We start from the raw sequence: 16178 nt of genomic DNA, 5'->3' as shown, positions 1-16178 counted from the left end.
GAATGGCTCTCACAGTCAGGAAGTTCTTCCTCATGTTCAGATGGAATCTCCTTTCTTGTAGTTTGAAGCCATTGTTCCGCGTCCTAGTCTCCAGGGAAGCAGAAAACAAGCTTGCTCCCTCCTCCTTGTGGCTTCCTTTCACATATTTATACATGGCTATCATGTCTCCTCTCATCCTTCTCTTCTTCAGGCTAAACATGCCCAGCTCCTTAAGCCACTCCTCATAGGGCTTGTTCTCCAGACCCTTGATCATTTTAGTCACCCTCCTCTGGACACATTCCAGCTTGTCAATATCTCTCTTGAATTGTGGTGCTCAGAATTGGACACAATATTCCAGGTGTGGTCTAACCAAAGCAGAATAGACTTATTCATCTTTCGTCATAGAGGGTGTCATAAAACTATAGAGCAGGAGTCCTCAAACTAAGGCCCGGGGGCCGGATACGGCCCCTAAGGTCATTTACGCAGCTCTCGCTCAGGGTCAACCTAAGTCTGAAATGACTTGAAAGCACACAACAACAACAACAACAACAACAACAACAACAACAATCCTTTCTCATCAGTCAAAAGCAGGCCCACACTTCCCACTGAAATACTAATAAGTTTATATTTGTTAAAATTGTTCTTAATTTTAATTATTGTATTTTAATTGTTTTTGCACTACAAATAAAATATGTTCAGTGTGCATAGGAATTCATTTATGTTTTTTTTTTCAAATTATAATCCGGCCCTCCAACAGTTTGAGGGACTGTGACCTGGCCCTCTGTTTAAAATGTTTGAGGATCCCTGCTATAGAGGATCCGGTGAATGCCACCAAAAGTAACCTCATTTGATGAGGTTGTAAGTTACAACAGATAGCAAGGCAATCTGAGAAGCAGCAGTATTCACTACCTTTGCATCAGATCACCAGGTAGAAATATGTGCAAAAGAGTAGATAACACCTTTTCCTTTTTCGACTGGAGAGAGGCACCAATGGGACAAGATGTGAAATCTTACTTCTACCGTAGTGACAAAATATTCCTCCCATGTCCCAGGGGATGATGGGCCAAATTAATGAATATTTGACAGAAATGCCTTGATGAAATCCTTATTGAACTAGAATTGAACCTTGTTGAAGAGTGAGTCAACACATATTCAGTGGATTTACTCTACTTGGGACTATATTTGGGCTCGCATGTGTCACACAGCTTTGCTGTGCAACATTTTACCATTGTTCAGGTGCATGCAACTTTCGATTAGAGGCCAGCAGCAATAGAAAAAGGAAATTTGGATTTTGCAATATGGATTCTCCCAGCTCAACTTGGTTTTACTGGCACGTTAATCTATTAATTTATTGCTAAATTTTACTGATGATGTTGTATAATGTTTTAAAATGATTTTATTGTGAATTGTAATTTTTATGGTATTTATGCCGTTAGCATCCTCTGATGCTCATGTGAGGCCGCGCTGAGTCCCCCTTGTGGGGAGAAGGGCAGGATATAAATATATGAAATAAATAATTAAATAAATATTGCACCACCTGACTTCTGCCAGGAAGTAGGAGCCTATAATGCAAGGACCAAGGCAGTAATATCTCTGGTGCATCCTGTTGCAGTGTATTCTCAATATGGGGGTTGGGACTCCTGGGGGGGGGGTCATAAGGGGGTGTTAGAGGGGTCGCCAAAGGCCATCAGAAAACACAGTATTTTCTGTTTGTCATGGGGGTTCTGTGTGGGAAGTTTGGCCCAATTCTATTGCCGCTGAGGTTCAAGGGACTCTGATTGTAGGTGAACTATAAATCCCAATAACTACAACTCCCAAATGTCAAGGTATATTTTCCACAAACTTCACCACTGTTCACATTTTCACATATTGAGTATCCGTGCCAAGTTTGGTACAGATCTATCATTGTTTGAGTCCATAGTGCTCTATAGCTGTAGATGAACTACAACTCCAAAACTCAAGGTCAATGCCCACCAAACCCTTCCAGTATTTTCTGTTGGTCATGGGAGTTCTGTGTGGCAAGTTGGGTTCAATTCAATCATTGGTGGAGTTCAAAATGCTCTGATTGTAGGTTGACTATAAATCCCAGGAACTACAACTCCAAAATGGCAACATCAACGCCTACTCCACCCCACCACCAATTTTCATATTTGGGCATATCAGGTATTTGTGCCAGATTTTGTCCAGTGAATGAAAATACATCCTGAATATCAGATATTTACATTATGATTCATTACAGTGTCAAAATTCCAATTATGAAGTAGCAACAAGAATCATTTTAGGGTTGGGGAGGGGGGTCACCACAACATGAGGAACTGTATTAAAGGGTCGTGGCATTAGGAAGGTCGAGAAACACTGCTCTGTTCGGATATCAGTCAGCATGCCAATGCCTTAAATCAAGAAATTGTTTTCTAAGAGCTTCAGAAATACTCGCAGGAACACCTCAGCAAGTGAGAGCCCAAAAGTGGCAGGTTAAAACCCAGAACCCCAAATGAGAGACTCTACCTGGGCACACAGAAGACTGGGCAACTTGGAAGTCGCTAAGTAGACTGCACTCTGGCACCATGAGATGCAGAGCCAACCTTAAGAAATGCGGCCACAAAGTGTAGTCCACGACATGCGAATGCGGAGAAGAGCAAACCACAGACCACCTATTAAAATGCAGTCTGAGCCCTGCCACATGCAGAATGGAGGACCTTCTTATAGCAACACCAGAGGCACTCCAAGTGGCCAGCTACTGGTCAAAGGACATTTAGTATAATGCCAAGTCTTTTAAACTTTGTGTTTTTGAAATACATTACAATTGTCCCCTTGGTTTGTTTCTGATACAATAAATAAATAACCAGAATCCCCAACAACAATTGCATAATAGAGTAGCTAGGTACAGTGTCCGAACAAGGGCACAGAAAATGTAAAGGTCTTGTGCCTTGAAGAATGTATTTGAATGTTGCTTTAGATAGGCAACATGCACTTTTGAGGAACTATCATCTCCAAAATGGCCATATAGCCCAATGGCCATATAGCCCCAAAAGACCTACAACAGCGCAGTGATTCCGGCTACGAAAGCCTTCGACAATACATTGTCCGCATTATTCCCTAAACAAGGAATACAGTGTTCCCTCAGCACTTGTATTGACCTCACTACCTTTGAGGATGCTTGCCATAGACGCAGGTGAAACGTCAGGAGAGAATGCCTCTAGAACATGGCCATATAGCCCGAAAAAACCTACAACAACCCAGTGATTCCGGCCATGAAAGCCTTCGACAATACTTGTATATCATCTCTAAATTTTGCATCTTTTCCCCCTTCCATAAGCTTTCCATAGTTGTGACATTTTTGTAGATGACCTTTTCTTTCATTAGATCACTTTCCATCTCATTCGTGCTTTTAGTTTTAGCACCTGGAATAAGAAGTCATGCAGTATTTTCAGAATGAGTCACACATCTAAATGGGATCTCCCCACCCCCAGTAAGTTTTTCTATTTCTTCGTATGGTTGCTTTTGTACTTGATAGCCATTCCCATGAAGGGGTAAGAAGATTGTCATATTCGTGCTCCTATGACTTGGGTTCCAGTCTCTACTCTGCCATGACACACACTAAATGTTGGCAGGGATGGAATTTTTAATGCTATTTTAAATGTATTTCTTATATTTGAATATGTATTTTAACCTACAACCACACTATATTATTGGTTTCTTAATTTTTTGTTTTCACTCTCTTTTACTTTGTGACCAAAGTGTGTGATTGTTAGCCACCTTGAGTGCCCATAGGGAAAAAGGTGGGGTATAAATAAAGTAAATAATAGCAGTAGTAGTAATCTTTGGCCAGATCTCTTAGTCTCACAGGACAGTTCTAAAGGCTGAATTGACACTGCCATCCTATCCATATTAACACATTCGATAATCCACTTTGAACTGGATTATATGAGTCTACACTGCCTTAGAATCCAGTTCAAAGCAGATAATCTGGATTTTATATGGTAGTATAGATAAAGCGAAGAGGGAATAAAACCACAAATGCCACAGTAGAGGTCATCAGAGGAAGAGCAGGATATATGTGTGACTAACAAAGAAAAGCACACCATGCTACCCAAAGGCATTGTGTGCTTTACATGGGCATTATAACCTGGACTCTTCCTGAATTTGCACCTGGTTGTCCTCATGACATTCTTGCACTTCCAGTAAATATTGTGGGGGTCACAGGTTCAAATCCGGGTAGCGGCGTGAGATTCCACTGTCAGCCCCAGCTTCAGCCAACCTAGCAGTTCAAAAACTTGCAAATGTGAGTAGATCAATAGGTACTGGTCCGGCGGGAAGGTAACAGTGCTCCATGCAGTCCACATGACCTTGGAGGTGTCTACAGACAACCCTGGCTCGTCGGCTTAGAAATGGAGGTGAGCACCACAGCCTAGAGTCGGACACGACTGGAAATAATGTCAGGGGAAAACCTTTACCTTTACCTAAACTGGATTAGGGAAAGTTGAGGAAGACCCTTAAGTTAAAATTTGTGCACTAGCTGTGCCCGTACCCTGGGAAGTCCGATCTGGCCACAGTAGTCCACGCTCGGGTTGCATCCCATATAGACTATTGCAATGCGCTCTACATGGCGTTGCCTTTGAAGACTGTCCAGAAGCTTCAAATGGTCCAACAAATGGCAGCCAGATTACTAATAGGAGCGGTGCTCAGGGAGCATACAACGCCTCTGTTACGCCAGGTTCACTGGTTACCAGTTTGCTACCAGGCACAATTCAAAGTGCTGGCTTTAGCCTATAAAGCCCTAAACAGTTCTGGCCCAACTTACCTATCCAAACATATCTCCCTTTATGAACCATCTAGGACCATAAGATCATCGGGGGGGGGGGGGCTGCTCTCGTTACCGCCTTCATCACAAGTACATTTGGCAGGGACGAGTGACAGGGCCTTCTCGATGGTGGCCCCTCGGCTATGGAACGCCCTCTCTATAGGTATTAGATCGCCCCCCTCCCTTTTAATATTCCGGAAAAAAGTCAAGACATGGCTTTTTGAGCAAGCGTTTGCAAATGCAGAGTAACTAACATAGGACAACGGAACGACTAAACGTTTTTAACAAGGAGACACTATGGGTTTATATTTTATTGGTTTTATTTAGTTTTTATTATATGTAATGTTTTAATTGTATTTATGATATTGTAAGCATTGAATTTTACCCTGTAAACCTCCTTGAGTCACCTGTGGGCTGAGAAAGGCGGTATACAAATATAGTAAATAAATAAGTTTTCTTGAAACTGCAAAGTAAGCCTGTAGTCTAAGGGCAGTGTAGACAGCGAGATGGAGTCTGATTTCGACCAGACCACTGTTCACAGAGGGCACTTCTTCCATTCTCTTTTCCCTGTGGGTGACTTTTCCCTGTGGGTGACAAATACCCATGTATTATTATTATTATTATTATTATTATTATTATTATATTATTATTTCCGGTATTTCTATCCCGTTACTTTTCAACCCCCAAAGGGGACTCAACATGGCATACATTTGGCAGCAATTTGATGCCACTACATATAACACAGCAATACAATAACAATTAAAACAATAAGTAAAATATTCGTTAAAACAGTAAAAAACAGTATTAATAGCTGTCACATCATTCAAGTCAATTCCATATCCAATTCCTTGTCCAAAGTGCTATCCATGTCTGTTGTCCAAAAGCCTGTTCCCAGAATCACGACTTCAATTTCTTCCTAAATGACAGGAGGGACGGAGCTGATCTTACCTCATTGGGAAGCAAGTTCCACAGGTGGGGGGCCACAGCCGAGAAGGCCCTGTCTCTCCTCCCTGCCAGACGTATTTGTGACACTGGCAGGAGTGAGAGCAGGGCCTCCCCAGATGATCTTGAACTGCGAGGCGGGATGTAGAGGGTGATGCATTCGGAGAAGTAAGCTGGGCCAGAACCATATAGGGCTTTATAGGTCAAAACCAGCATTTTGAATTGAGCTTGGAAGTGGGCTGGCAACCAGTGGAGCGGACACAACAAGGGGGTGGTCTGCTCACTGTATGTAATCAAGAAGACGATGGGGACTGGTTCTCATTCACATAGGTGTCTTTACCGATGTCAACACAGGGTACCCACAAGAGTCAGGAGCTCACACAGAGCTGTTTAGCCCCCTGTAAGTAGCAATGGTGACTGTGATGGCGCGAGTGGCGCACTTATGTATAGAACTGTTAGTTGCAAGATTTAAACTGTTGTATCATGCTTAATCCTGCCCCTTTTACCCTGCTTATGTATAGTTGTATGGATTGGTTACTTATAGCTGTCAATCAGTACTGTTTGGCTCCACCTCTTCCTGCAGGAGGGGAGTGCTTTCTTTCTTTTCATTCTGCCATCAGAGTTTCTACCAGATGGGCGTGAGTAAGAAACTTGACTCTAAAAGACCCTGATTTAAATTACCTCTCAACATCAGTTGTGAGGTCTTTTACCCTTGAGACTTGTGCTTCATGTTCAGACCAACCTGAACTACGTTGGAAGTCTCAAGCGCCTTCAAACCAGTTCTTTTGGCACCAAAGGAAGATCCTGAGTCTTCAAAACATAGGACATCTGAACTGGGGTTGTGGTTTGCTCCGGCATTCACAGCCATTGAGGAAAGAGGAAACTTGGTGAGGCTTCTCAGCTTCAAACACCTTGGACCCAGGACTAACTGAGACTGTAACGTATATTTTCCTTCGCCCCTCTGAAGTTTCCAGCTCATTGCTTTAAGAAATGACTCTTTGTGATCAATAAAACTTATTTTGAGTTAAGTTCTTGTGGGTTTTTTCGGGCTATATGGCCATGTTCTAGAGGCATTTCTCCTGACGTTTCGCCTGCATCTATGGCAAACATCCTCAGAGGTGAGGTCCTGCCCCTTTTACCCTGCTTATGTATAGTTGTATGGATTGGTTACTTATAGCTGTCAATCAGTACTGTTTGGCTCCACCTCTTCCTGCAGGAGGGGATAACTTATTTTGGGCAAAAAGAACCTTTACTGATTTGGACACTCGATCCATCTATCTCAAAATAACTTATTTGAGTTATTTACAGCGTTTTGGGTTTTTGAGAGTTCCAGTTTCCTATAGGAGGGCAAGAAGCAATCCCTTGGGGGAAAGATGCCACGTCCACCCCTCCTTCATTAAGAATAATAGTCCCCAAGCGCAACGGCAAAGTGACACAGACAGTACGGTGCAGTAGAGGTAATGTGGCCTAAGCCTGGCTGGACCATGTGGACTCTGACACACTGTCAGGATAATGCGTGTGGCCACCTCTGTTCAAGACCAGTCCGAGATTAACCAACCAGTGTAGACACATCCCTTAACATATCTGATCTCATCCAGTTTTGGAAGCTAAGTAGAGTCGGGCATGGGCAATATTTGAATGGATCTCAAGGTAGAGGCAACAAAGAACATGAAGAGCTACTGTAAACCAGATACCACTGAGCCTGATTCAGAATAAGGAAGCTTGATACATTACCAGACAAATAGGAATTAAATATTTACTCTATTACAAGTTCCCAGAGTGGTTCACTTTCACAGCAGTCTTTACAACATCTAGTGATAGCTGGTCAAAATGACCTTTAACATAGGCTGATGAAAAAGTTCTTGAGAAGCTTGTGATACTGGTGAGATTTGAACTAGGAAACTCACACCCTCAGAAATAGTAACAGCCCTCTTGGCTCCTACCTGTTGCTTGCAATGCAACGATGGGTTTGCAACCACCACATTTACCATTGTTTCCTGTGTGGAGGAAGTGAGCTGTGGGGTTTGTCTCTAAAGACAGGAGTGGATCGTCATCTTAGCTAACCTGCTGCTAGTTTGCAGACTGTGAGAAACTGGAGCTCTGTGCCACGAAGAGAAAAAAGAACCTTTATTGATTTGGACATTTGATCCATCTATCCCAGTACTGTCAACGTTGATTGGCACTGGCACTTCATTTAAGGTTTTTTCCAATTCCCTACATTCCAGGGGTTGAATTTGAGAGTTTGTGTGAGCAAGCAATGTACTCTCCCACTGTGCTACAACATGTCTCAGAGTAAAGGCATGCATTTGTAGAGCACTTATGTCACACAGAAAGGCTACCCCAGTGTGCTTCAATACCCATGACCACTGGTGAAAAGAAAATGAGGAAATTGTATAAGAAGCCCATTGCCTGGGGACGCTATGCCAGTAGGCTTGTTTGATCAAGAAAAAAATGGTTCAAAACTGGTTGGGATGTAGGGGGTGCTGACGAGGCCAGGGTGTGGGTGGCCATACTTAACCTCTGGCTCAGACTGTCCCGTGTACCCCTTGGCCTTGCCCCACTAACCATGGAGGATGACTTCCAATCCACATGGAAGCAGGCGGTAGCATCCAAAATCTCCTCGTTGGGATTTTCTCCAGATCTACTATTAGCTATGGATTACAATCAAGCCAAAGCACTTATTAAACAACGTATCACAGACACAGAGCGCCAACTAGATCTGGCCTCGGCTCCAAGCTTCCTTATCAGTGAAGACAGCAGATACCTTGCCTCCCCTATGGCATATTTAACATACCTAGAGGTTCCTATTCATCGAAGGGCTTTCACCCTGGCCCGATGCCATGCTCTCCCATCAGCTGTACTTGAAGGCCGCTACCGGAAGATCCCTTTCCCAGAGAGGCTCTGCCCCTGTGACTCGGGTCATGTAGAAACAATAGAACATGTGCTCCTTCAGTGCCCGTTCTACAGGGATATCCGTGCCAGGCTTATCTTACCTCTCATAGACAAGCACCCAGGACATTCGGGACAATTTTATACCTCCCTGCTACTTGCAGATGCTAATTCAGCTACAACCTACAGTGTTGCGAGATTCTGTGCAGCAGCATGCAGAGTCCGCCAGGGAATGACTAGTTCCAAAAGTCAACTGTGTGTCCGGTGATCTTCTTCCCTGAATCTGCAATTTGGTGATGGATCTGGGCATTGTATGTTTTTACCCTGTTTCCCCTTCCCTTCTGCTCCCTCACCCATATTGTGTTTTTAGTAGTTATATTTATATTTTTAATGTACCAAGCATGCCAGGTTTGTATGGAAATGTGACACTATTTCCTGTGCTGGTCAATGACCGAAATAAATATTTTGATTTGATTGGGGTGCTGACGATTCGGTTTGGAATTGAATTCTGAATTTTTCCAAATTTTTTTTGGAAATTTCTGAAATTTCCGAAATTTCCGAATTGCTTCATTAATGGCGGACGCGATTGCGCAATATGCAAAAAAACTGTATTTGGTGGTTCAGCAAGGAAATTATTAGCAGATAATGGGATTTCTTGTTTTCCAAAGCACAGAAGTCATAGAAGCATAGAATCATAGAATCGTAGAATCAAAGAGTTGGAAGAGACCTCATGGGCCATCCAGTCCAACCTCCTGCCAAGAAGCAGGACTATTGCATTCACCCCTGACAGATAGCCATCCAGCCTCTGTTTAAAAGCTTCCAAAGAAGGAGCCTCCACCACACTCCGGGGCAGAGAGTTCCACTGTTGAATGGCTCTCACAGTCAGGAAGTTCTTCCTCATGTTCAGATGGAATCTCCTCTCTTGTAGTTTGAAGCCATTGTTTCACATCCTGGTCTCCAGGGAAGTAGAAAACAAGCTTGCTCCCTCCTCCCTGTGGCTTCCTCTCACATATTTTTACATGGCTATCATGTCTCCTCTCAGCCTTCTCTTCTTCAGGCTAAGCATGCCCAGCTCTTTAAGCTGCTCCTCATAGGGCTTGTTCTCCAGACCCTTGATCATTTGAGTCACCCTCCTCTGGACACATTCCAGTTTGTCAATATCTCTCTTGAATTGTGGTGCCCAGAATTGGACACAATATTCCAGGTGTGGTCTAACCAGAGCAGAATAGAGGGGTAGCATTACTTCCCTAGATCTAGACACTATGCTCCTATTAATGCAGGCCAAAATCCCATTGGCTTTTTTTGCCGCCACATCACATTGTTGGCTCATGTTTAACTTGTTGTCCACGAGGACTCCAAGATCTTTTTCACACATACTGCTCTCGAGCCAGGCATTGTTCCCCATTCTGTGTCTTGATCCGAATTTAAGTCGAACCTCAGCAGAGGAAAGGGCCTTTAAACTTGTATTCAGTGGTTCAGTAAGGAAATTATTAGAATATATGGGATTTCTTGTTTTCCAAAGCACAGAAGTCAAACCCGAGGAGAGGAAAAGGCCTTTATACTTATATCCGGTGGTTCAGCAAGGAAATTATTTGCAGATAAGGGGATTTCCAAAGTCCAGAGGGACTTTCTGGGATCCCAAAATCCAAAGTGTAACCCAAAGGGGATTGAGGTCCCTTGAAAGTTTAACTCACTGCTTCTAAAATGGAAATTGGCAGTGTCAGGCAAGAGAAGAACACTTCTCCCAGCTGCCCTTAAGTGCTGCCCTGCCCTGCCCTTCTTTCCTCCCCACACACAAGGAAGTCTTGCAGGCAACGGGCCTGCTACCAGCCATTCTCCCCTGTTGTTCCCTTCAAAGAAAAAAATGTTCCCTTCCCTAACCCTGTTGTTCCCTTCTCAAGCGGTAGCACCTTTCCCACCCAAGCTGCCTTCCGGTTCACGTCCCCAGCTCACAGTGTGCCCACAAAGCACATGTAGCCCTTTTTAAAGTGCAATGGCTGCCGTGCCAAAACCCCACCCCTCCCCACATGGTTTCACCTCATTGGCTGGAGGCAAGCATCCCAGCATGCAAACTGCTGCTTGCCTCCAAACTCACTTCCAATTCACTTCCTGAGTCAGAACAAAGATAGCGACAGTGGCTTCGAAAGGGCAAGGATACTTCCAGGCTCCCAAATCATTTCGAAATCACTTCAAAATGGAATTTGATCCGAATTTAATCTGAATAACGAGGATTCTGACTGGACCTAACCATGCCTAATGCTTAGTGTCAACAAACTCAAAAAAAGTCTTCTATTGTGGAATGCATCTACAATGTAGAATTAATGCAGTTTGACAACATTTTAACTGCCATGGATCAATGCTATAGAATCCGAGGAAATGTACTTTGGTGAGTCACCAGCACTTTTTGGCAGATGAGGCTAATGACTTTGTAAAACTACGACTCCCATGATTTCATTTCATTGAGTGATGGCAGTTGAAGCAGCGTCAAACTGCATTAACTCTATCATGTGGATGCACCCTTGATTAGATCTACAAATCCCAGCACATGGCTCAATCTCACTCAGAAATATTGGCACTGATCTAGAGGTTTACAAGACTGAAGGGAGGAGGGGGTGACAGATTAGTACGCTTTGATCCTTTTAATTATATCCCGACTACCACTCCTAAGAAACTGGTTCTTATAAACAAAAATTCTTCTGATAATTGTTGGAAAGGTTGTCATCAGATAGGTATCTTTTATCATATGTGGTGGACATGTAAAGAAATAGTGAAATATTGGTCGATGGTACACAAAGAAACACAAAAAATCCTGAAGAGAGTATTCAAGAAGAAACCAGAATATTATCTATTAGGTTTTACAGATTTAGAATTACAATTAGATGAAAATGAGGACAAATTATTTACTTATTTCACAACGGCAGTGAGAATATCTTTGGCAAAACTTTGGAAATAGGAGAGTATCCCTACCATAGAAGAATGGTTAGGGAAAATTAGAGAAATAAGAGAGATGGATGAACTAACTTTTTTTGGGGGGGGGGAAAAAATACCGGGAACCCGATAAGGACAGATTGGACCCTCTATGATAATTACGAGAAAGAAGTAAGTAAGAGGAACTTTTTTTTAATGTGGAAGCAACTGAAACATTTTTATTTTTGGAGATACAACACCTGATGAGGAGATGGAAGTCAACTCTTTTTAATGTGTATTCCTATTTTTATTTTTTATTTTTATATATGTATTTTTTCTTCTTCTTTTTATTTTTGATTTTTTTTTCTTTTTCTTTTTTGAACCTTGGGGGGAGTGTTTGCTATCTTTTCCTACTGTGCTATCTTCTTTTAAATATTTACCCTCTTTCGTTGTAATTTTCTAATATTTTAATAAAAATCTACTTTAAAAAAATTATATCCCGACTAAAATCTGGATATGTTCGCTTTCCCTTGTTACTATTAGTGTTTCCAGTTCTAGATTTTTATTTTCACATTCATGTGAATGAAATATTAGTGCTACAAAGCAGTCCATCCACCTTTGCATTCAGAAAAAAATGGGGGAAATGCTAGTGGTGGTGGGAGGAAGGAGGGAAACACATAAAATGTACATGTTGCAACCCAGTTAGTGGCTAAGCTGTATCTTCGCAGTGCCTTGGAAAGCTGCCAGTGTTAAATAGAATCCAGTTGGTGTGGACTGAAGGGTTCCTGGCAGCAAATCAATATGGCAAATCTTGCAGAATAATGTTTTTTCTGATTAACGGCAGCTCAAATCTGCTCTCTGGCTGTTGTAAATGAGGATGGGTGTGTGGGTGTGGTGGAGGGATATATTTCCTTTAAAACTGAAAGGATGATAGGGAGTCTTTCAGGATTGCACCATGAAATGCATTGTGACAACATCCCCAATGCTTGTCAGTCAGTTCCAGTCTGGAGAAACCAAGTTGCTGGTGTGAAAACTAGTAAATAAGAGGGCCCTAACCATGGAGTCAGCACAGCATCAAACCACCCAGTAAAATCAATAGGAATTTCCTTCCTGTCGCCAACTTATGAGCAAGACGGGAAGAGGAGAGGCCAAGTGATGATGGAAGCAATTATGCTTACTCTCAGGTCTACATGAGAAAAATGCACACACACAAACACACACGCTTAAATATTTCATTTCTGGAAAATTGCAAATAATTTTTTTCATTGGTCCAAAATAAATACTTAAGTATTCTGAAAATGAAACATACACACAATTCAACTCATACAATAGATACAATTTAGTAGCCAACTTTGTGGAATCTAAACACAGGTCAAACTTTCAACCTTATGCTTCCACCAGAGCTTCAGAATGATATTTTGGGGTGAAATTCCCAGAAATCTCACAGTCATCATCGTCACTGTGGAAACAAACAATGATGGATCTGGACCAAACTCTACATGAATACTCAACATGCCCAAATGTGAACACTGGTAGAGTTTGGGGAAAATGCAATCTTGACATTCGGGAGTTGTAGTTGCTGGGATTTATAGTTCACCTACAATCACAGAGCATTCTGAATCCCACCAATGATAGAATTGGGCCAAACCTCCCACACACAACCCCCATGTGGGCCACAGCAACGTGTGGCAGGGGACAGCTAGTGTATATATACAACTATACAATATATATATATAGTTGTACCCACCATGCTTTGCTGTGGCTAACCTTCCCTCCCTCTTTCTCGCCTTTCTTTCCTTCCTTCCCTCTTTTTCTTTCCCTTCTCCTTTCTCTTCTTCTTCCTTCCTTCTCTATTTGTTTCTTTTCTCACTTGCTTTGCTCTTTGGTGCCATCCTTCCTTGTCTCTATCTTTCCTTCCTTCCTTCCTTCCTTCCTTCCTTCCTTCCTTCCTTCTGTCCTTCCTTCCCTCTTTCTCTCTTTCATTCCTTCTCTCCTTTCATTCTCCTTCCTTTCTTTGCTACCTTTCTTTCTTACCTTCTCTCTTTCCCTCCTTTTTCCCCTCTTTCCCTATTTTTCCACTTCCTTCCTTCCTTCCTTCCCTCTTTCTGTGTATGTGCTTTGTGTGTGTATATCTGTGTATATGTGTGTGTATATATGTGTGTGTATATAAATGTGGCTTGCGCATGCGCTAATATAATTTTTGGTTTTTGGCTTTTTAAGTCTCTTCTGCTGTGTTTTCCAGTGTTTTTATGAGTGACGGTCACTCATTGGCCTGATAGGTATATTGGTCCAAATTTGGTGTCAATTCGTCTAGTGGTTTTTGAGTTATGTTAACCCCACAAACAAACATTACATTTTTATTTATATAGATTATTATTATTATTATTATTATTATTATTATTATTATTTTGACACAAAAACACAGTACAATTATCAATAATAATACATCACACAGTCCTAGATGCTTGGGAAGTGTTCAACTTGTGATTTTTTGATACGAAATCCAGCATATAGATCTCATTTGCTGTGATATACTGTACTTTTGTGTCAATAATAATAATAATAATAATAAATTAAAGGTTTCCCATGACATTAAGTCTAGTTGTGTCTGACTCTGAAGAGTGGTGCTCATCTCCATATATTGTTGTGGTTGTTGTTGTTGCTATGCTTTTCCTGCATGGCAGAAGGAGGTTGGACTGGATAACCCCTGGGTATTCCACAGAAATACTGTTAAGTTTATGTTGGTCAAACATTTGCCCATGCCTGATATATACACATTTAATATAATATTATATATAAACATTTCTTGGGGTTCCACAAGAAACCTTTGCTTCAAAAAGGGCTCTGTGGCTGAAAATGTTTGAGAAACCATGTTTTAGAGTAAACAACTAGCAAAATCATTTTGGATTATTTCTTACCTAAGAAAACTGTGAAATTCATGGGATCACCATAAGTCAACAGGAGACTTGAAGATACATACATACTAGGCCTGGGTAACAACGGAAAAATTTGTTTCTAAAATCGATTCATTTTTTGGGGTTTTTTGCATTTCGTTATTTAAAATAATTACAAAATTTTCCTTTTAAAAAGTTCGATATTTACGAAATTTCGTAAATGTGAAAAAATTACAAAACATTAACGAATCGATTTCCGAAACAATAACGAATCGATTCGTTAATGGCAGACGCGACCGCGAAATAAGCTAAAAAACCTCCAAAAACTTCTGAAGCTTCCCTCTCCCTCTGTTGTTGACTGTTGGTGTGATATTATAATTTTTTTTCACTAATTAAACAAAAAACAACCATAAAACTTGCCCCAGACATGCGGAAATAATAACGAAACGACCTCAAAACAATAACGAAATGAATACAATAACGAAATACGAAGCATTTACAAAACTATTTAAAAATTCGTTTTTTAAAAAAATTGCTCCAGAATGGTTCGTTATCGTTTTGTAATTGAAAAAATTAACGAATTATTAACGAATTACGAATTAACGAAACGAAACCGCCCAGCCCTAATACATACACAAGGAAAGATATGGAAGAATCTGAAAGTTGGGTTGTATACCAAGGAAACCATGGGCCCACAGAGCCCAAAATACAACAAGGGCAAATTTCTCTGTGACCTCCCACAACTACAAGTTGGAGATTTCCACACATTGGAGAATTGCATTGTTATGGCATATTAAGTTCGACTATACTGCCAATTAAAATGTTTTCTTTGCTATTTCAGGAAAAGGGAAGAGACTGAAGCAAGCCAAGGAAGAAGCCACCGCTGAGATTGATCACTACAGGCTCCAGAGGGAAAAGGATTTCAGACACAAGCAGAACAATGTAAGTAAAAATAGTGAGGAGAGACAGGACAAACATACCTTCCCCATCCTGGTACTCTCAACCTGCTTGGCCTGTTTTTGATGTAACTCATGGGATTTGTTTCAACATTTTTGGGAAGACTCATGTTTGTGAGAGTTGGGATAAACAAAGGCTTGGTTTGCACACTTATTTGGCAGAGGTTTTTCTCTTTGTGATGTGCCAATGAACACAAGGTGCATGAAACAACAACAACAACAACAACAACAACAATATTTCTTTCCTGCCTCTCCTTACAGCTCGAGGCAGGTTACAATATTGCTAAAACACATAATCATTTAAAAGCACTCCATAGAATACACTTATTAATATTAAACTATACAAACAAAAGTTATACAGAAAATGGAAGTTTGAAATTTCTCATTAAAACTGTCTGGGTAGGCCTGCCAAAAGAGATAGGTCTTCACTTGGCGGATCTGGCCAAGGTGGCCCACACCTTAGTCACCTCTAAACTGGATTACTGCAATGCACTCTACGTGGGGCTGCTCTTGAAAACGACCCGTAAATTTCAGTTGATCCAATGGGTGGCAGCCAGGTTGTTAACTGGGGCTCCTTACAGGGAGCGGTCATCCCTCCTGTTCAAGAAGCTCCACTGGCTGCCATTCATTTACTGGACCCAATTCAAGGTGCAGGTTCTTACCTACAAAGCCCTGAATGGTTTGGGACCCGCCTACCTTCGTGACCGCATCTCTGTATACGAACCCACACGATCTCTTCGATCTTCTGGAGAGGCCCTGCTCAAGCTCCCACCTGTATCGCAAGCACGATTGGTGGGACGAGAGAGAGGG

The 16178-nt window shown here is 41.7% G+C and overlaps 1 protein-coding gene across 1 annotated transcript in view; it reads left to right on the top strand.

Moving 5' to 3' along the window:
• The window catches only part of ATP6V1G3 (ATPase H+ transporting V1 subunit G3), a 41304-nt gene that overhangs the window by 19598 nt on the left and 5528 nt on the right, over positions 1–16178 (top strand). Inside the window, exon 2 of the mRNA XM_060774567.2 lies at positions 15254–15354. Coding sequence (XP_060630550.1) covers positions 15254–15354 — 101 coding nt within the window. The remainder of the gene's footprint in view (positions 1–15253; positions 15355–16178) is intronic.

The sequence above is a fragment of the Anolis sagrei genome, chromosome 4 (assembly GCF_037176765.1).
Source record: "Anolis sagrei isolate rAnoSag1 chromosome 4, rAnoSag1.mat, whole genome shotgun sequence".
Lineage (NCBI taxonomy): Eukaryota > Metazoa > Chordata > Lepidosauria > Squamata > Dactyloidae > Anolis > Anolis sagrei.
The sequence above is the reverse complement of the archived record's forward strand: the minus strand, read 5'-3'. Positions and strand labels throughout refer to the sequence as shown.